Source organism: Lynx rufus, unplaced genomic scaffold (assembly GCF_022079265.1).
Source record: "Lynx rufus isolate CCGP_SWC_20201006 ecotype Redwood Valley unplaced genomic scaffold, mLynRuf1.p SCAF_5, whole genome shotgun sequence".
NCBI lineage: Eukaryota > Metazoa > Chordata > Mammalia > Carnivora > Felidae > Lynx > Lynx rufus.
The window spans coordinates 86,805,061-86,827,791 of NW_025814867.1; the positions used below are offsets into that span (position 1 = coordinate 86,805,061).

Here is a 22,731-nt window from a genome sequence, read left to right on the forward strand (position 1 = left end):
GTCATGATCTCACAGTTCATGAGTTTGAGACCCGCATTGGGCTCTGTGCTGAGAGCTCAGAGCCTGTAGCCTGCTTCAGATTCTGTGTCTCCCTTTCTCTTTCTGTCCCTCCCCCACTCTCATGTGGGCTCTCTCTCTCTCAAAAATAAATAAACGTTAAAAATTTTGAAAGAAAAATAGAGTACTTCAGGCTTTTGAATTTTTGCTAATCTGATGTATGAGAATGGTATTGGCATAGTGTTTCTTTAAAAAAAAAGCTTTGTTGAGGTAGAGTTTATCTATGGTAAATTTCAGTATAGGAAAATTTACTTATTTTAGGTATGTAGCTCGATAACTTTGCTTAACCCAAGGTCACAAAAATTTCTTCTGGAATTTGTTTTAGTTCTTATGTTTTGATATATAATCAATTCCATTAGTTTTTGAGTATGACATGAGGTGGAGTTGAGATTCATTTTTTACTCATACAGATATTGTATATTCTACCCCCATGTATTGTAACGAGCATCTTTTCCCCAGTAAATTCTCTCTGAACCTTTTAGAATATCAAGTGACTCTAAGTGTGGGGTCAGTTTCCACCAGTGTCAGATTATGTCAGCTCTAGGCTTGAAGCCAGGAGGAGCAGTTTGTCTGATTATGTTCACTCTCCAGTTCCTTCGGTAATTGCTTATCATGCCCAGGTTTTTTGTTTTTTGTTTTGAATGTTTGTTTATTTTTTATTTTTTTTTTTTTTTAATTTTTTTTCAACGTTTTTATTTATTTTTGGGACAGAGAGAGACAGAGCATGAACGGGGGAGGGACAGAGAGAGAGGGAGACACAGAATCGGAAACAGGCTCCAGGCTCTGAGCCATCAGCCCAGAGCCCGACGCGGGGCTCGAACTCCCGGACCGCGAGATCGTGACCTGGCTGAAGTCGGACGCTTAACCGACTGCGCCACCCAGGCGCCCCGAATGTTTGTTTATTTTTGAGAGAGGAAGGGAGACAAAGCACAAGTGGGGAAGGGCCAGAGAGAGAGGGGAGACACAGAATCCAAAGCACGCTCCAGGCTCTGAGCTTTCAGCACAGAGCCTGATGCAGGGCTTAAACTCATGAACTGTGAGATCATGACCTGAGCTGAAGTTGACGCTTAACCAGCTGAGCCACCCAGGTGCCCCAGTATAATGTCCAGGTTTTAAAGTCGGTTTTTGTTGGAAGATATCTTCTACCAGTGTTTTGCTCTATCATTACTGGAAGCTGGAAGTCGTATTTCAGTGTAGATTTAATTGTTATTTCTCTTATTATGAGAAAGATTATCTTTTCATATAATTAAGGGGCATTTTTATAATTTTTGGGGAGTGAAATGTCTGTTCTTGTCTTTTGCCATGCTCTGAGACTGGAGCTTGCTCAAGATTCTCTCCCTCTCTCTGCCCCTCTCCCCAGCTTGTACTCTCTCTCTCTAGAAAAGAAAAGAAAAAGAATTGCTGTTAAGAAAAGAGAAATATTGCAAGTATAATCAAAAGTTCAGAGAAGTGTTCTTTATTAATTATTTTTTTAAGGTGGAAGCAGAGCGACGAGCCAGTGAGGAAGAAGAAAACAAAGCCAGCGAAGCATACATACAGAGATTATTGGCAGAGGAAGAAGAGGAGGAAAAACAACAGGCAGAAAAGAGGCGAAGAGAGATGGAAGAACAACTGAAAAGTGATGAAGAACTAGCAAGAAAGCTAAGCATTAATATTGTAAGTTTTAGGAGAGTACTTTGAAGTACGTTCCTGTTGCTTTGCGTGGTTTTCAAAGATCTGAGGGAGTTTTTCTGACATTTGCTCTACTTAAAAGCAAAACACGTTTTTTTTGTTTCTGTTTTTTTGCATGTTGTTATATATTTGCTCTGATTGAAGTATTCTTCCTGGTATGTTAGTAAATTCAGAATATATAGGAAAGCTTGCTCTCTCCCCTTCCACATCTATATTCCCATTCCTGTTCCATCAGTCTCTTTCCCCAGAGGTTAGCACTATTAACAGTTTATTATTTTTTCTTATTCACCTAAAAAGGATGTATCAAGCACACTGTTCTTTTTGTCTTTTTTCACTTGATATGTCTTAGAGATTTTATGTAACTACACAGTCTTTTTATTTTTAATTTTTTTTAATGTTTATTTTTGAGAAAGAGACACACAGAGTGCAAGTGAGGGAGGGGCAAAGAGAGAGGGAAACAGAATCTGAAGCAGGCTCCAGGCTCTGAGCTGTCAGCACAGAGCCCAATGTGGGGCTCAAACTCATGAACTGTGAGATCATGACCTGAAATGAAGTCAGACACTTAACCAACTGACACTGGGGCACCCAGGCGCCCCAGTGTAACTACACAGTCTTATGTAATTTTTTTTTTTTAAGAGTGGCAGAATATTCCATTCTATGGATGTAAATCACTTTTTGGGAGTGAAGCACATTAAAGCTTTAAATACTACAGTAGACATGAATTTTATTACCTTGCTGTAGTTAAATTATTGCCTTAGGAAAAATGAATAGAAGAAAAGATGATAAAACCATACTGTAAGACCTGAGGGTACAGTGAGATCTAGTGATTTGAAAGAAGGTGGCAGAATTCATTTGGGGTTCTTTTAAAATACAAATTCCCATACCGTTTCTAAATCTACTGAATGAGAATCTCTGGGGATAGGATTTAGGGAGTACCATTCCCAGAGGCACCTAGGGAAGTCGGATGTGCCTTTGGGTTTCAGAGCCTCTAAAAACAATTCTTCTGCTTTCAAACAACAAATATCTTAAAATATAATTACCAAAAAGAAGTATATCCAGAACTGTGATTTTTTTTTTGAGAGGCCCACTGTTCATAATAATGTACCCAAGTTTTATTTTATTTTATTTTTAAAAATGTTTATTAATTTTTGAGAGAGAGCGTGAGTGGAGGAGGGGCAGAGGGTGGGGGACAGAGGATCTGAAGCAGGCTCTGCTGTGACAGCAGAAAGCCTAATGCGGGCCTCAAACTCAGCCGAAGTCAGATACTTCCTGGGCTGAGCCACCCAGGTGCCCTATTAGTGTATCCAAGTTTTAGATTATATACTCTTTTTAATATATTTTTTCTTTTAAAATTATAGTAGAATAGTTTTAAAAATGTACATAATTAGGAAATTAAATAAAAGACATTGACCAGGAAAATAACAAATGAGATCAGTAAGAAAATACATCAAAGAGGAGAATCTGGGGTTATCTTTACCTGTCTTTTAAGAATCTTGTTCTGATCCCTCTTGTTTTTAACAGGGATTGTAAGAGTGGAACTGTTGATATTTTAGAAGAATTCTTGGGGTGCCTGAGTGGCTCTGTCAGTTAAGAATCTGACTTTGGGGGCACCTGGGTGGCTTATTCTGTTAAGCATCCAACTTCGGCTCAGGTCATGATCTCACGGTTTGTGAGTTCGAGCCCTGCGTCGGGCTCTGTGCTGGTAGCTCAGAGCCTGCTTCAGATTCTGTGTCTCCGTCTCTCTCTGCCCCTCCCCCACTTGTGCTCTGTCTCTCTCTCTCTCTCTCTCTCTCTCTCTCTCTCTCTGTCTATCAAAAAAATAAATAAAATGTAAAAAAAAAAAAAAAAGAATCTGACTTCGGCTCAGGTCATGATCTCATGGTTTGGGGGTTCAAGCCCCACATCAGGCTCTGTGCTGATAGCTCAGAGCCTGGAACCTGCTTCAGATTCTGTGTCTCCCTCTGTATACTTCACCTGCTCACGCCCTGTCTCTCTGTCTCAAAAATAACATTAAAAAAAATTTAAAAATTCTTGGGTTTACTTGGAAAAGTTTGTGGTCCAAAACCAAATGTCTACCACCACCAATTATATTAATTTTTTCCAGTAGTGTAGTAAGAATATTATGAGACTGGTAACAGCAAGTAAATATTTATGATATTGGTATGTTCTTAAATCCCCAATGAAATTATCTTTACATAAAATTAGCTTATATTCCAGGCATAGCCACAATTTTCCCCTATAGATTAAGGTAGCTATAATTATATGAAGTCATTCATTAGAAAAATGGATATTAGTAATATCATGCCCTTTGTGCTTTTAATGTAGAGTAAAAATGCAATTAATGTAGACCAATTTGGATGGATTGAATCTTATTTATACTAATTTTTGCATGGTCACTATTATTCGAAGGATATGTAGAATTTAAATGTGTGCATAATTCCTGAAAAATTTTGTTGTGGAGTCTGAAGTAGTCAAAATAATAGCTTATTTTATTATAATTTTAAAAATAATATCTGTTATGCTTTTTCTCTTGTTGAAGAACAATTTCTGTGACGGAAGTGTCTTGGCTTCTCCCTTGAATTCCAGAAAATCTGATACAGTCACAACCAAGTCTCAAAAGAAGAGTAAGAACAAACAAACAAACACTGGAGATATTCAGAAGTAAGTGAACATGACTATTTATCAACTATTTATTGATCACTTACTGTATGCTGGTGTTTTTGTTCATATAGTCCACTGATAAATAAAATTCAGTCCATGAAATCTGTGAAAACTCTCCAGATGGTCTGAGATGGTCTGAGATTGATGTAAAGTGAAAATAAGGCTGCTACTCACATAGCTTAGACACCTGGCTAGCACGAAGAGAGGTACGAAGTCTTCTTTATCTTGATTCTTCAGGATTTTCATGTTCCCATTTTCTCAAAATTAACCAGTTGGATTCCCTTTTCTCCTGGTCTAGATTCAGATAAGAAAAAGCTGGTCTTATATAAGGTCATCCTTACTGAAGGAGGTTGTAACTTGGCATCTAGGTCATTCCCCTACCCTCTTTTCCCCAGTCTATGCATTATATTTCTTCCCTATTATACAAAAAGCATGAGTCAGGTAGTCAGTAGGAGAGTGATTTAGTCTCCTCACAGTGCCCCTCCAGCAGTAGGTAGAGTTGATGATTTTATGAGGATATAAGCTTTCCCATAGTAATTAACAATTGGAAGAGTTAAAGAACCACAATCTAGACTTTAAAAATAGGGGCACCTGGCTGGCTCAGTTAGTAGAGCATGCAAGTCTTTGTTTGTTTTTAGTATTTATTTTTGAGAGAGAGAGACAGACAGACAGAGAGCGAGCAGGGGAGGGGCAGAGAGAGAGGGAGACACAGAATCTGAAGCAGGCTCCAGGCTCTGAACTGTCAGCACAGAGCCCGACATAGGGCTCAAACTCACGAACTGTGAGATCATAAACCGAGCCGAAGTCAGATGCTTAACCCACTGAGCCACCCGGGCACCCCTAGAATATGTAAAGAATTCTTAATATAACTTAACAAAAGACAAACATTCCCATTTCAAAATGAGCAAAGGACATGAATGGACATTATTCCAGTGATGTGCATATGGCCAATAAGCATATGAAAAGATGCCCAAGATCGTAAGTGATGCAAATCAAACCACAGTGAGATACCATCTCACATTCACTAGGATGTCTGTAAACCAAAAAAATGAAAATAGTAAGTGTTGGCAAGGATTAGAGAAATTGGAATCTTGTACATTATTGGTGGGAATATAAAATGGTGCGATTTGGCAGTTGCTCAGAAAATTAAACAGAATTACCATATGACCCAGCAGTTCCACTCCTACCCATGTACTCAAAAGAATTGAAAACAGGAATTCAAACAAATACTTATACACAAATGTTTGAGTCAGTACTTCAAACAGCCAAAGGATGGAAACAACACAAATGTCCACTGAGGGATGAATGGATAAACAAAATGTGGTATAATCCATGCCGTGGAATATTATTCAGCCCTTAAAAGGAGTGACCTACTGATACATGCTGTGACATGAATAAACCTCAGAAACATGCTACATGAAAGAAGCCAGACAAAAAGGGCTGCCTGTTATATGACTTTATTTATATGAAATAGCTAGAGTAGGTAAATCTGTAGAGACAGCAGGTTAAAAGTTGCCAGGGCCTGGGGAAAGCTGGGAATGGGGAGTTACTGCTTAACATATATATGATTTCCTTTGGGGATGATGAAAATGTTTTGGAACTAAATAGAGGTGATGGTTGTACAACTTTGTGAACATACTAAAACGCCACTGAATTGTATACTTCAAAATGATTAATTTTAGGGGCACCTGGGTGGCTCAGTCGGTTAAGTGTCTGACTTTGACTCAGGTCATGATCTCGCAGTTTGTGGGTTAGAGCCCCACATCGGGCTCTGTGCTGACAGTTTGGAGCCTGCTTCAGATTCTGTGTCTCCCTCTCTCTCTGCCCCTCCCCTGATCCCTCCCTCTCTCCCTCTCTCTCACCAAAAATAAATGAACACTAAAAAACATTTTTTTAAAGGAAAAAAATGGTTAATTTTATGTTATATGGATTTCATCTCAGATGTCAAATGATTAGCAAAAAGGCTACACAAGTGTGAAAATTAAGAAAAACTGCTAAGTAACTCGTTTTAGTTAAAGAATAAATTTTGATGGGAGGTGCCTGGGTGGCTGGGTTGGTTAAGCATCCAAGTCTTGATCTCAGGGTTGTGAGTTCAAGCCCTGTGCTGGGCTCTGCACAAGGCATGAAGCCTACTTAGAAAAAAAGAATAAATCTTGGTGGAAATAATAGGACTGAAAGTATTATATACATCAAAACTTTTGGGAGGTGGCTAAAGTAATATTTAGAAAACTTTAAAGGCCATATCAGAAAATAAGAAGAAAGGCTGAAAATATACTCAAAATGATAACGCCAGGAATACATTGCTGGCCTAATATTAGAACATGAATTAATGGGGATGGGCAGGGACCACCTTCATAGCTGGCCGCTGGCAGTACCATGGCGACCCGGAACCCCCATTCCCAAGGTGTGCAAGACTTTTGTTCCAGAAAGTTGGAAAGCTTGCAGCAGCTGTAGTACGTGGTATCCGCCTTCTTCAGATTGCCGGTCACAGTGGCTATGTGCAGATTGACTGGAAGAGAGTTGGAAAAGATGTAAACAAAGTGAAAAGATTAAGAAATGAGCAAATACGGCAGCACCTGGAAGCAACAGAATTTTTCAAACAGAACATTGTGACATCCAGTGGATTTGTGGGAGGCTTTTTGCTAGGCCTTGCATCTTAAGGAGATGAATATTCTATCACAGTGGAGTAAGAAGGGAAATGGTAGCAACAAGATGATTTCTTAACATTACCCACCAACAGAATCTCCAGGGCAGTAAGAAACAACTAGGTGGACACTACCAAACTCATGACTTAAGAGTTTTGCCCTTGAAGTTTGGCAAACTAGTATTTGCTGTAAAAACAACCTATGTGGTATGTGTATAATAGTATTCCTGAGAAAAACATGGCTCTCATTTATCTTTTTAAAATTTGCATTTGTTTTTAAATTAGCCTATAAAATACCACTATTGGATGTAGATATATAGAGAAAAAATGTGTTGGATATATTCCCCAGTGAAATATTATCCTTGTTTTATTTAAATAAGATGTTCTTTACTTTGCTTTGTAGTATAGTGCCAGTAATTAAAAATTCGTATTACAGCTTCAACATTAAGGTTGGCTTTTTTTTTTTTTAAGGTACATTTGCAATAAACTGAAGAACTACAATGCCCTTTTGTGGAAGATTTAGAAGTAATAGAATTATTAAAGATATTAAACATATTTAATACCAAGAAAAATAAAATGAATTAATGTTAAGCTATTAACTTTAAATATGAAAAGCATGGGAATGATCTTTTTTTTTTTTTATTTTTTTTTCAACGTTTATTTATTAGGGAATGATCATTTTTTTAATGTTTATTTTTTAGAGAGAAAGGGAATGATAATTCTTAATGAAGTAGGAATAGGAAGAAACTTAACCTGTTACAGGATATCTACTAGAAAATTTATATCAGATATCATACTTCATGGTAGAAAATTGAAATCATATCCTGTTAAGACTGGGAAAACACAAGGATGGCCTGCTGTTTACCACTTCTGTTCAGTGTGTGTTAGAGATTTCAGTCTGCACAGTGAGATGATAAAAGGAAACAAAAGAGCTTGAAAAAGAAGCCATTGTTAATTAGGAGAGTTTGGGTAGCTCAGTCGGTTGAGCGTCTGACTTCGGCTCAGGTCATGATCTCACGGTTTGTGAGTTCAAGCCCCACAGCTGGCTCTCTGTTGCTTGCACAGAGCCTGCTTCGGATCCTCTGTCCCACCCCCACTCATGCTTGCTCTCTCTCTCTCAAAAAATAAACAAACATTTAAAAAATAAGTAAATTACCATTGTGGATTTAAAAAAAGAAGAAGAAGAAGCCATTGTTATTAGAGGTGGAATGTAGAAAATACATTGAAAAATCCAAGAGTTCAGAGATACATTTTTTAAATTAATAAGAGTTTGGGGCGCCTGGGTGGCTCAGTTGGTTAACCATCTGACTCTAAAAATTTGTATGGAAGTGGGGTGCCTGGGTGGCTCAGTCGGTTAAGCATCCGACTTCGGCTCAGGTCATGATCTCACAGTCTGTGAGTTTGAGCCCCACGTCAGGCTCTGTGCTGACAGCTCAGAGCCTGGAGCCTCCTTCGGATTCTGTGTCTCCCTCTCTCTCTGCCCCTCCCTGGCTCATGCTGTGTCTCTCTCTGTCTCAAAAATAAATAAAAACATTAAAAAAAAATTTATATGGAAGAGAAAGAACTTTCAGATACCACCAAAGAGAAATAAAATGTGTGGTGGAGAGTTGGGTGCTTTTAATTTATAAGTAAATATATGTGATATTTTTGCACAAAGATAGATAAAATGATTAAGGCAGTGTAATCGCTTAGAAATAACAGTTTATAGTGCCTTCATGATGGCTTTGGTATTTTTAAAATATGTCCACAAATTCTTTGATATTCATCCCTTAAAAAGACAGAGCCCAATTCCCTTCCCCTTGAATGTGGGCTGGACTTAAGTATACAAATAGAATTACCCAAAGGGATGTTGTGTACTTGGGAGATTAAGTCCTGAGAGGCACTGTGACTTTTCTCTTTTTTGGGTTACCTGCTCTGGGAAGTTTAGCTGCTCTGTTGTGAGCAGCCCTGTGGAGAGGCCCACATGGTAAGGAACTAAGGCCTTCTGCCAGCAGCCAATAACGAAATGGGACTTCCAGAATAGCCTTTTACATAAGTGAGCCTTCGTGGAAGGTGATCCTCTAAGCCCAGTCAAGACTTCAGATGACTAACATCTTCCCTAGACCCTAATGAGAGATCCTGAGCTCGAACCACCCAGCTGAGCTGCTCTTGGATTCCTGACCCTCAGAAACTGTGAGATAATGTTTGTTGTTTTAAGCCACTAAGTTTTGGGGTACTTTGGGTAATACAGTAGTAGTCATTTTAATCAGTGGGAAAGGATGAACTTGTCCATAAGTGCCACAGGGACAGTTGATTATACGAGGAAAAAATGAGCTTGGACCTCTACTCATACCATATATAAAAATTAAGGTGGATTGGGGCGCCTGGGTGGCTCAGTCAGTTGAGCATCTGACTTCGGCTCAGGTCATGATCTCACAGTCTGTGGGTTTGAGCCCCGCATCAGGCTCTGTGCTGACAGCTTGCTCAGAGCCTACAGCCTGCTTCAGATTCTGTCTCCTCTCTCTCTGCCCCTACCCTGCTCATGTTCTGTCTCTCTCTGTCTCTCAAAAATAAATAAATGTTAAAAAAATTAAAAAAAAATTAAGGTGGATTAAAGGTCCATTAAAAAGACAACCAATAAAACCTTAAGAAGATAATGAAGGAGATTATCTTTGGGGAAGGATATTGTAGAGAGCAAAACATGATTAGATTATAAGATTAAGAATGCCTTTATCAAAATACCTTTAGAGAATAAAATGATAATCTTCTGTCTTTTAAGAAGATATTTTAAGGTATTTAACTGAAAAAAAAATGTGTGCTGTTAAAAAAATACCCACCTATGAGGAAGAAAAGATCAGTAGAAAAAGAGGCAAAAAATGTTGACTTTACAGAAAATGAAACCCTGAAAGTTAATATATATTTGAAAAGAAGGAAACACAAAGTCACAGTGAGGTAGCATTTCATACTCATCCTATTGGAAAAATTAAGGTTTCTGGCAATATAAAATGTTGTAGATGATAAGAAACATTTATGTCTTTAGTGGGAATGTAAAAGGTTGATACTCTAGGACTCTGGGATACAAACACTAAAGAACCCCAGAAGAGGGGCACATGGGTGGCTCAGTTAAGTGTCCAACTTGCTGCTCAGGTCACGATCTCATAATTAATGACTTTGGGCCCTGCATCGGGCTCTGTGCTGTCAGCATAGAGCCTGCTTCAGATCCCCTGTCCCCCTCTGTCTCTGCCCCTCCCCCCACTCATTCTCTCCCTCTCTCTCTCTCTCTCAAAATAAATGAACTTTAAAAAAAATGTTAAAAAAAAAAAGAAACCCTAGAAGACATGTACAGAAACGTTCCCAGCAGTACTATTTGTAACAGCAAAAAGCAAAAGCACCCAGATGTCCAAAAGTAGAACTGAATACTGTCCAACAGTCAAAATGAATCTAGCTGAGAACGACAGAAATGAGTCAGGAAAATGGGTGAAGAAAAAAACTGTAGAATGCATGTAGTACGATCCCATTCAAAATCACGCAGTGCTAAGCAATACATGTTAAGGATACAAATGTGTGGTAAAACTATTTTTAAAAGCAAGAGATAAGAAACACTCTGAGGTGGAGGACAAAGAGGAGGCTACATAAAGGATTTTACTTATTTCTTTGTTTATTTAAATGTGGTTTAAGACCCTGAGATAAGGAACACGACAGGGATGTCCACTCTCACCGCTGTTGTTTAACATAGTGTTGGAAGTGCTAGCATCAGCAATCCGACAACAAAAGGAAATCAAAGGCATCAAAATTGGCAAAGATGAAGTCAAACTTTCACTTTTTGCAGATGACATGATATTATACATGGAAAATCCGATAGACTCCACCAAAAGTCTGCTAGAATGGATACTTGAATTCAGCAAAGTTGCAGGATACAAAATCAATGTACAGAAATCAGTTGCATTCTTATACACTAATAATGAAGCAACAGAAAGACAAAGAAACTGATCCCATTCACAATTGCACCAAGAATCCTAAAATACCTAGGAATAAATCTAACCAAAAGATCTGTATGCTGAAAACTATAGAAAGCTTATGAAGGAAATTGAAGAAGATATAAAGAAATGGAAAAACATTCCGTGCTCATGGGTTGGAAGAATAAATATTGTCAAAATGTCAATACTACCCAAAGCTATCTTCACATTCAGTGCAATCCCAATCAAAATTGCACCAGCATTCTTCTCGAAGCTAGAACAAGCAATCCTAAAATGCATATGGAACCACAAAAGGCCCCAAATGGCCAAAGTAATTTTGAAGAAGAAGGCCAAAGCAGGAGGCATCACAATCCCAGACTTTAGCCTCTACTACAAAGCTGTCATCATCAAGACAGCATGGTATTGGCACAAAAACAGACACACAGACCAATGGAATAGAATAGAAACCCCAGAACTAGACCCACAAACGTATGGCCAACTCATCTTTGACAAAGCAGGAAAGAATATCCAATGGAAAAAAGTCTCTTTAACAAATGGTGCTGGGAGAACTGGACAGCAACATGCAGAAGAATGAAACTAGACCACTTTCTCACACCATTCACAAAAATAAACTCAGAATGGATAAAGGACCTGAATGTGAGACAGGAAACCATCAAAACCCTAGAGGAGAAAGCAGGAAAAGACCTCTCTGACCTCAGCCGCAGCAATTTCTTACTTGACACATCCCCAAAGGCAAGGGAATTAAAAGCAAAAATGAACTATTGGGACCTCATGAAGATAAAAAGCTTCTGCACTGCAAAGGAAACAATCAACAAAACTAAAAGGCAACCAACGGAATGGGAAAAGATATTTGCAGATGACATACCGGGCAGAGGGCTGGTATCCAAAGTCTATAAAGAGCTCACCAAACTCCACACCCGAAAAACAAATAATCCAGTGAAGAAATGGGCAGAAAACATGAATAGACACTTCTCTAAAGAAGAAATCCAGATGGCCAACAGGCACATGAAAAGGTGCTCAACGTCGCTCCTCCTCAGGGAAATACAAATCAAAACCACACTCCGATATCACCTCACACCAGTCAGAGTGGCTAAAATGAACAAATCAGGAGACTCTAGATGCTGGAGAGGATGTGGAGAAATGGGAACCTTCTTGCACTGTTGGTGGGAATGCAAACTGGTGCAGCCACTCTGGAAAGCGGTGTGGAGGTTCCTCAAAAAATTAAAAATAGACCTACCCTATGACCCAGCAGTAACACTGCTAGGAATTTACCCAAGGGATACAGGAGTACTGATGCATAGGGGCACTTGTACCCCAATGTTTATAGCAGCACTCTCAACAATAGCCAAATTGTGGAAAGAGCCTAAATGTCCATCAACTGATGAATGGATAAAGAAATTGTGGTTTATATACACAATGGAGTACTACGTGGCAATGAGAAAGCATGAAGTATGGCCCTTTGTAGCAACGTGGATGGAACTGGAGAGTGTGATATTAAGTGAAATAAGCCATACAGAGAAAGACAGATACCATATGTTTTCACTCTTATGTAGATCCTGAGAAACTTAACAGAAACCCATGGGGGAGGGGAGGGAAAAAAAAAAAAAGATTAGAGTGGGAGACAGCCAAAGCATAAGAGACTCTTAAATAGAACAAACTGAGGGTTGATGGGGGGTGGGAGGGAGAGGTGGGTAGGTGATGGGTATTGAAGAGGGCATCTTTTGGGATGAGCACCAATTTGACAATAAATTTCATATATTAAAAAAAATAATAAAAAAAATAAATGTGGTTTAAGACTTTAAAAATTGTAACATACATATATTAAAGTGCACTAATCTTAAGTGTACTTTTGGTGAATTTTTACATATGGATAAACTACTTTCCAGGTTTAGCTACAGAATATTTCCAAAACGTTCACTGGTGCCCTTTCCCTCAGTATTTCTCTCCCTGAACCACAATGTGTTGTGATTCTTAGGATTCTTTCATATATTTGTAACTGTTCTCTTGTAAACTATTTGGTTTTTATGAAATAGGCACACGCACATACACTCTCTTAGATCTTTAAGACATAAGTGAAAAAAGGAAATCAGAAGGATGTGATTGTTTTAAAAAAGATAGCACTGTATCGAAATCATGCTTTTTTAAAAAATTGGTTACATGTGTGGAAACAAAGAGGAATGGAAAAGGGTATATGTCTAACATTTCTGTTTACTTTTTTTTTTTTAATGTTTATTTTTTATTTTTGAGAGAGAGAGAGTGAGTGGAGGAGCAGCAGGGCGGATACAGAGGATCCTGAAGCAGGCTCTGCACTAAGAGCAGCGAGCCTGATGTGGGGCTTGAACTCATGAACTGTGAGATCATGACCTGAGCTGAAGTCGGGTGTTCAACTGACTGAGCCGCCCAGGTGCCCCTCTGTTTACTTTTTTACAATGAGCACATATTCATACATTACCTGGTTATTATAAAGAATACTCACTGGGGCGCCTAGGTGGCTCAGTCGGTTGAGCATCTGACTTCAGCTCAGGTCATGATCTCACAGTCTGTGAGTTCGAGCCCTGCGTCGGGCTCTGTGCTGACAGCTCAGAGCCTGGAGCCTGCTTCAGATTCTGTGTCTCCCTCTTGCTCTGCCCCTCCCCTGTTCATGCTCTGTTTCTCTCTTTCTCAAAAATAAAAACATAAAAAAAAAAAAAAAGAATACTCAGGACAAGCTCATAAATCTTTCCTGATGATGTTGAATAAGTATCTGGTCACATTTTGTTCTCTACATGTGGATTTCAAAAAAACTGTTATGCTATAATAATTCTATCTTGGTAACTAATATCCAGCATTGGCAGAAGAGTTTCTTCAGCTATGGAAAAAAAAAAAATTAAATGAGACTAAACTGGGCTCCTGTTTTCTCTTATCAGTTGAAAAGGTAGTTCTTGTACTTATAAGTTTGCAGAGTAAGTGTTTAGAAATGATTCAACTAAATACGTGGTTTATATATTCTAGTTTATAAGGGATGTTATTTGTTCTTTATATGAGATCTGGGACTAGATTTTATTTTATTGTTTCACACACTATTTATGGTATTTTAGACACAACGGAACTTACATATTATTTGCAATCAGATGTTTTTCCATTGTTTTCTTTAACTCTAAAAACAATAGCTAGCTACTCTTTGAAAATCACCCGATGTTACCGTTGCTTGAAGACAGCCAGCATTTTAGGAGATTTTAAGCATAGTTGTGTATGTATTTGGATTTTTTCCAAATATACTTAAAAATATACTTAACCATCTCATACCTGTCCTTTTATTCCCATTTCTTTTACAGCATTTTTCATCATATTAGAAACTTCATGTTTTCAGTGACAGCCTATTAAAGATGCTTAGAAATTTAGAGAAATGCTCTTATACTGATAAATTGATAGATGTGTATTTTTGTAGGCAGATAGTTTATATACAATGTGTATCTAACAAAATCTCTATGCAGAATAGTAAAGAATCTAATCATGGATACTTTCTCAATAGTAACAATTCAAAATGTAGCAAACAGGGGCACCTGGGTGGCTCAGTCGGTTAAACGTCCGGCTTCAGCTCAGGTCATGATCTCATGGTTCACAAGTTCGAGCCCTCTGTCAAGCTCTGTGCTGACATCTCACCTTCGGAGTCTGCTTCAGTTTCTATGTCTTCCCTCTCTCTCAGCCCCTCCCCTGCTCATATTCTGTCTCTCTCTAAGAGAAGTAAACATTTAAAAAACTGCTTTTTAATGTAGTAAACATAATTTCTGGCATTAAAAAGAAACTAACATATCCTTTCTCCTGATTTAAAATTTAATTTCCATTACTTTTGGGAAGACTATATAGTTTTGAGTTGTTTTGATGCTGTGTACCTTTTGAATTTCTTTTGAGAATTAAGAAATGTTTAGATTTTACTTCCTTTTCTGTTTTTCACTAAAATACCAATATTCGCCCTTTTAAGTTTTGCTCTGGAATTAGGCCAAAATACCTGAGACAGGGAGATGGACTATACTCTTTCTGATAAATCAGCCAAGCAGCAAACAGACAACATTCACCTTCACATAAATAGCTAATGTGATGTATTATATTGGTTACATACCACTTGTCTGTCAAAGCATTCAAACTTTGGTAAAGCTTTTTTTTTTTTTTTTTTTTTTTGTTAAGGTATTTGTCACCTAAATCTCAATTTGGATCAGCATCGCAGTGTGAAGTTGTGCAAGAAAGCAAGAAAAACTCCATGTCCAAGGTATGTCGGTACTAAAGATGTTCTTAGTTTGGCAAGTTTACTAACGCTATAGATTGCTAATACTTGTAGTTCCCTCATTTTTTTTTTTAAAATCACTGTTGTATATGGAACCCCCTTTCTTAGTCATCTTAGGCTTACCTACACTAGGAGTCTGCAAACTTCTCTAAAGGGCAAGATAGTAAATATTTTGTGGCCTGTATGGTCTTTTTCACAACTATTCAACTGTGCTATTTCGTGTGAAAACATCCATAGACAATACATAAACAACTGGACTTTTCTTTGATCAGCAAAAACTATTCATAAAAATAAGCAGCAGCTGAATTTGGTCCATGGGCCATGGTTTATGGATCCCTGACTTAGACAATCAAACTCACAAAATTAAACAGCCTGTGCCTGGTACTAACTTCACTTTCAGTGAAGATTACAGGATGGGAAACAAAGCATGCTGGTAGGGCAGCATCAGCCATATCTGTGCAGCAAAAGTCTTCACTGCAGAGCTAAGGGACAGCCTACAAATGAGACAATGCAAATGAGTTTGGAAACCACCCCAGCTTAGAATCCCCGTGCCCCATAAAAGTCCATTATTTGTTGTAACAGCCCATGGGTGTAGCTTCCAGGGGTCCTGGTAAGGAATACACCAAAAGAGTTGTAAGTCACTTACAGAAGTGACTAAGATTTGGCTTCCCGCTAAGTGCTTATAGATCATTCACAGTTCTTCCAGTATAGATGCAGTTCACAAGTAAGTTCATTTTTACCACAAGCTCTGTAGCCTAGTAACACAGGTGACATTTCACTTTTATCAGGTTTCTAGGAAAATAGAACCAGGAAAAAAAAAAAGTGAGCTGACACCAAGGTTGATTTCCTACAGAGAAGTTTTGTTAACACTTCATTAAGAGGTTCCTAAAATTTTTTAAACTCACCTATCATTTAATTGGCATTTACCATGTGCCAGATAATGTATGTATTATTTTCTTCAGTCTCCATCACAAGCACCAGCTCTGTAAGGTAGGTATTCATTCTTGTTCCATTTTACAGTTAAGAAAACCAAGGCACACAGAGATATGAGACTTGTACCAACTCCCTTAAGTAGAGATGATAGAGGGAGGATTCAGGTCCACATGGTCTGGCTCATAATGGAACTGAGGATGGAATAAGCACTGTAGGGTGGGATATTTTTCCTGTTCATACCCACAGCAAAACTAGGTAAGCAACCTGGAATTTGTCCAGTCCAACCACATTGGTTCATAAGAAATGCTATAAGGAATGCAAAGCAGAGTAGGTAAAAAATTTAAGGTCAAAACTAATCCTAGGTCTTTACTTACCTCAGACCTGTAGGTGAGAAGAAATATACTGGCAAAAACAAAGTTTCTTAACCTGATAAGGTCTACAGTTAGAATCCGGGGAGTACATACGAACCTCAATGGAAGAAAAGGTTTATCTTTCCTTTCACCTAACCTGTCATTCCTTTAATTATGAATGTAGACTGGAAACCATAATACTATTAGCAAAAGCTGTACCTTTGATCATCAGTGGAAAGCACAGGTTTTTATCACTTTACATTTATAGCAGGTTTCTTGAAATATTGTTATTCATCCCTACTTCAATATTACAAGTTATTAGACTTGCCACTAGGTCTTAATATTTAGTGTATTGATGGGTACACATTATTACATCAGAAAGTAAAACATTTTTAATAATTGTGTTGCAATACACGTTGTTCCCTTTGTAATCCTAGGTGTTTATTTTTATATTGAAAAATATTCAGTAGACATCTGTAAACTTTACCAAAATGCTGAAAGGTAGAGAGCCCATAGCACAAAAAGGGGCTAAAAACCTCTGGGCTAGAGGAAGTTTGTAAGGTGAAAGAGACGTCAGGTCCTAGTGCCAGTTTATTGGCCATATATAGAATCCAGTTTGTACATTTTATTTATTTATTTTTTTTTAAATTTTTTTTAAATTTTAACGTTTATTTATTTTTGAGACAGAGAGAGACAGAGCATGTACAGGGGAGGGACAGAGAGAGAGGGAGACACAGAATCTGAAACAGGCTCCAGGCTCTGAGCGGTCAGCACCCCACCCAGGCACCCCAATCCAGTTTGTACATTTTAATCTGTAGGTATTCATGGGAGTGAAAATGAGGGAATGCCTTAATCTAAACTGGCACACAGAATAAAAATACTATTTCAAAAATTTTTTTGAAGTTTTTATTTATTTTGAGAGAGGGAACTCATGCGCACAAGCAGGGGAGAGGCAGATAGGGAGAGAGAGAATGCCAGGTGGGCCCTGTGCTGTCAGTGCAGAGTCTCATGCAGGGCTCAGTCTCAGAAACTGTGAGATCAAGACCTGAGCCAAAGTCGAGAGTCAGACGCTTAACTGACTGAGCCACCCAGGCACCCCCAGAATAAAAACACTATTAATAATTAATGTATATCATTAGTAGTAACGCTGTGTTTTTTTTGTTTTGTTTTTTCTTTTTAAGAGAGAGTACAAGCATGGGGCGCCTGGGTGGCTCAGTGGGTTAAGCGTCCGACTTCAGCTCAGGTCACAATCTCACGGTCCATGAGTTCGAGCCCCGAGTCGGGCTCTGGGCTGATGGCTCAGAGCCTGGAGCCTGCTTCCGATTCTGTGTCTCCCTCTCTCTCTGCCCCTCCCCCGTTCATGCTCTGTCTCTCTCTGTCTCAAAAATAAATAAACGTTAAAAAAAAATTTTTTTTTAAAAGAGAGTACAAGCAGAGGAGAAGGGCAGAGAGAAGGAGAGAATCTTTTTCTTTTTTTTAAGTTTGTTTATTTTGAGAGAATGAGTGAGCAGGGGAGGGGCAGAGAGAGGGAGAGAGAATCCCAAGCAGACTCTGCACCATCAACACGGAGCCTGATGTGGGCTTGAACCCACGAACCACGAGATCATGACCTGAGTGGAAACAGTCAGGTGCTTAACCGACTGAGCCACGCAGATGCCCCAAGAAAGGGAATCTTAAGCAGGCTCCACGCTCAGAGATCCTGACACGGGGCTCGATTCCACAACCCTGGGATCATGACTTGAGCTGAAATCAAGAATTGAACAATCAACTGACTGAGCCACCCAGGCACCCTTAATGCTAACTATCTTATAGTTACAATTAAGCTAGAGTATCAGTATAATTAGACTTCTATATTATGACTAGATGTTTTCCCCTGGTTCACTCAGTCTTTTTGTTTTCTACAGGAAACTGACGGTACTATTGTAAATAGCCCAACAAGGCAAGATACAGAAATTGAAGAAGATATGCCAACACTTTCTCCGCAAATAGGCATGGACGTTCAAGAACAAGGTGCAAAGTCTTCAGTAGAGTCACCTATGCCTCAGTTATATGCCAGTGGTAGAGAGTGGTGCCTTGAAGCAGAAGTCAAAATGAGACCAAGCAATCATGATAAAGAGTTATGTGTCCTAAATGATGAGGGACCTGAAGCCAGAGTTCCATGCTCTGGAGAAACAGAGAGCGCATGCACTATATCAGGTATGACACAGATAATTGAAAGTAACACAGTTGAGACAGAAAATGAAGACTCTTGCCTCCTGACCAGTAAAGATATTTCCAAAAGAAAAAACCAGGAATCTTCATTCGAAGCAGTCAGGGATCCCTGCATTTCTGCAAAAAGAAGGAAAATGTTCCCCAGAGCTTCCTCAGACCAAGAGGAAACAGAAATCAATTTTACCCAAAAACTGATAGATTTGGAACACTTACTTTTTGAGAGACATAAACAGGAAGAACAGGACAGGTTGTTAGCATTACAGCTTCAGAAACAAGTAGATAAAGAACAAATGAAGCCAAACCGGCAAAAAGGATCCCCAGATGAGTATCTGTTACGTCCTACATCTTCACCACCAGACAAGTTGCTAAATGGACAGAGGAAGAATTCCAAAGACAGGAACTTCAAAAGACAGACTGATATAGAGCATTCAGAATCTCGGAGAGGCTCAAAAAATGAAAACTGGCAGCCATCTTTTAAGATCCAGTTGAAACATTCAGTTAATGTTAATGGGAGAAAGATGCCAAATTCTTCTAGAGATAATTGTAATGTATCTAAAAGTGCTCATTCCCTACAGCCTAGTAAGTCACAGAAAAGTATTTTTCAGATGTTTCAGAGGTATACGAAGTAATGTGTGGGTAAAGGGAGTGTTTCATAATCTAGTAAAGCTGGATTGTGAAGCTCTCTTCTATCATAGAATCTTTATAAATTTTTTCATTAATTTTGCTCTGTGGTCACACTCATTGTCCTTAATTAAAGGACTGGTGATTACAAGAGAGAAATATATAAATGTGTTTCTGCCAAACTCAGTGGTAAGCAGGAGTCCCAATCCTTTCCTTTTTTAATAACTGTGATATACTGTTGGACAATCCTTATGGATATAAGAATGCCTTGGTGAACTCCCAAGAAATTTTCAAGTGCCATTCTCTTTCCAAAAAATGCATGTTTTATGGCCTTTGCCTCCTTCCCTTTTTGTCCTAACTAGTAATCAAAGTAAGATTATACTATACCAGGTAGTTAGGAGTTTTCTTACAACTTTCCCATATATTTGCAGAGCACATGACATGCATCTTCCATAACACTAAAGTAATCTAGTTTTCATCTCCACTTTAATTATTTTAAGCATTATAGCATTTTCTTCCATTTAAAATGGTTTATGATCAATGTGAAATCAGAAAAATCAGAGTTTCTTGGAAAATAAGGAATTAGTTGACAAAGGAAACTAGACTCTTGTTGCAAAAGGAGTTAAGAGTTGGGGTGAGGCTCAGTGGGGTGGATTGACAATTTGGAAACGCTAGAACTGAGTGAATAATTAGAAACAATGTCTAGGATGGAGTAGCAGGTGAGGTTTGCCAGAGGATTCCCCCTCCTCCTTTCTCTGCTTAATGACATGGAAAACATTTGGGTTTAGGCTTTTCACACCACAGTATCTGGTGTCAAAATAAAAATCAGTTACTAGATTGCCTGAAATTTGGGGAATTCACATTTCTATTATTCTGGTATTCTAGGGGAATAAATGGGAATTAATATCATCTCATTATGGGACTTGAGACATAACCATGTGTTTATTTCCTTATATTATCATTTATATTGATGCTGACTTTTATTTGTGTTTATGGACAGAAAAAGTCTGATGCTTGAGTTTTGCCATCTTACCCTGAAAGTTAAATCAGAAGGCAGTGATTTCATTTTGTGAAATTTAACTTAGAGATGTAATCTCTTGTTCATTAATATGAACAGCTTTAAGCAAATAACAGTTTTAACAGCATTTCTGCTGATCTCTAGTTATTCATCCTTTTAAAATAAAAGTATAATAAAATGTCCTGGAGCTAATTCTAGCTTAAATTTGTCAGTATTTTTATACCCTTATTATTTTTCCCTCCAAATTTTGTAACTGAAATTCTGTTAATCTTTGCATATTTGGTGGCATCTACTTCAGTATTGATTGGGTAATTATGGGTAGAATTCTGAATCTGATTTGAAATTTAGTTTGCCCTTTCTCAACAAAAGAATGATTGCCCTCTGAGTAATGATCGTGCTGAAATGAAGTCTAGTCAGAAGCTAACCAGATTTCTCTAAAATATGCTAAAATGTATTTTCATCAAACCAGTATTTTTCTAAGAGCAATTTCACTTTACATTTTAGGTTGAATACTCTTGGAACTCCTCAAAAATTATATAATTAAATTTTCCTGGAATAGTCCATGACCAAAAAGGGAAATAGTGTGACATCTTTAGGATTTATACATTTAACCACTTAATTGTCAATGAAGAAGTCTTCCTGACCTTAAGATAAGTTTTAATTTCTCTGTTAGTTTTTCGGATAATCTGACCTTATATGTCTTTTTGTTAGAAACTCCTAAATGTTATGTCAGTCATTAGAGTGTATCGCTACTTCTCTCCTTTTTGTGGAAGGGATGTGAGAGTTATTAACTTCTCAGAAAGCACCTAGGACCGCAGAAGTGGAGAATCTGAAAATAAAATAATTAAAAATGGACTATTACATGTATTTTACCACAATTAAAAAAATAAAAATTAACTACATAAAAATTAAAAGTTCTGCATAACTAAAACTATTACCATAATGAAAACTGGAAAACATGGCAAACTGGGGAAGAAATAGATACAATTCATCACAAAGAGGTCATTTCCTTTATATGAAGTGTCTGCCAGTACATTAGAAAGTGACTAATAATTCAGAGGGAAAATTAGAAATAATCCCAAGAAATATCCTTCCCAGGAAAGGAAATACAAATGACTCTTAAATATGTGAAATTCATAATATCACTTACACTAATGTGCATACATTTTTATTTTTCTGCCCTTCAAATTAATTAAGATAAAGGTGTTTCTTGTTTTGTATTTGTGTCTGTATGTGTATTTTGGGGTTTTTTTATTTTTTATTTTTTTATTAATTTTTAAAAATGTTTTTATTTATTTTTGAGACAGAGAGAGACAGAGCATGAACAGGGGAGGGGCAGAGAGAGAGGGAGACACAGAATCTGAAGCAGGCTCCAGGCTCTGAGCTGTCAGCACAGAGCCTGATGTGGGGCTCAAACTCACGGACCGTGAGATCATGACCTGAGCCGAAGTCGGACGCTTAATGGGTTGAGCCACCCAGGCGCCCCTGTGTGTTTTTTAATCTTGTCAAGAGTGTGGGAAAGTAGGCACTCTTATCCTGTTGCTTGGTATCAATAGAAAATTTAAAATCCCAATTCTGAACTTAGCAATTCAACCTCTAGGAATTTCCTAAAACTATCTTCACATGTATGTAGAACGACCTGCACAAAACATTTTTGTATGGCATTGTTTATAATAATAAGCTTAGAAACAGACTTAATGTCACATCAATAGATACTAAATAAATGATGGTACGATGAAATACTATATAGCAATCAACAGCAACAACAGAATCACTTTACTGATGTGAAAAGATATATACATATATTTGCATACAATGTCTAGAAGAGACGCAGTAAATGTTGCCAGCAGGAAGAGAAACTGGGTGGCTGGGGGAAAGGGGGGAGGGGGGGAAGAATAACTTTTTTTGATCAATCATGTTGAATATATTATCTAGTCAGAATTTTAATGTTATTAAAATATTGCAAGATGGGGGCATCTGGCAGGCACATTTGGAAGAGCATGTGACTCTTGATCTCGGGGTTGTCAGTTTGAGCCTTACGTTGGATATAGAGATTACTAAAAAAATAAGTAAACTTAAAAAACATTGCAAGATAAAGGAAGTTTATTCATCTCAGCCTGCACCACTCTAAATGGTCTTTTTTGCCTTTAAATTTTAAAAATCGTAATTCCGGAAGATTTTTTCAGTGTGGAAAAAATACAGCATTGTGAATGAATTTGAACGTATTTAGCTTTAAGGTACTATTTTAAAATCATTTGAAAAGCAAGACTTGGGGCACCTGCATGGCTCAGTCCATTAAGCGTCCGACTTCAGCTCAGGTCATGATCTTGCGGTCTGTGAGTTCGAGC

At 38.0% G+C, this 22,731-nt stretch overlaps 1 protein-coding gene across 2 annotated transcripts in view; it reads left to right on the forward strand.

Moving 5' to 3' along the window:
• RNF168 (ring finger protein 168) overlaps positions 1–20,567 on the forward strand; it is a 39,626-nt gene extending 19,059 nt beyond the window's left edge. For both annotated transcript variants that reach the window (XM_047099698.1, XM_047099699.1), the window contains 4 exons: positions 1,534–1,713; positions 4,268–4,389; positions 15,154–15,235; positions 18,438–20,567. In XM_047099698.1, the coding sequence (XP_046955654.1) occupies positions 1,534–1,713; positions 4,268–4,389; positions 15,154–15,235; positions 18,438–19,373 (1,320 nt within the window). In that variant the 3' untranslated portion in view covers positions 19,374–20,567. The remainder of the gene's footprint in view (positions 1–1,533; positions 1,714–4,267; positions 4,390–15,153; positions 15,236–18,437) is intronic.
• The last annotated feature ends 2,164 nt before the right edge of the window (positions 20,568–22,731 follow it).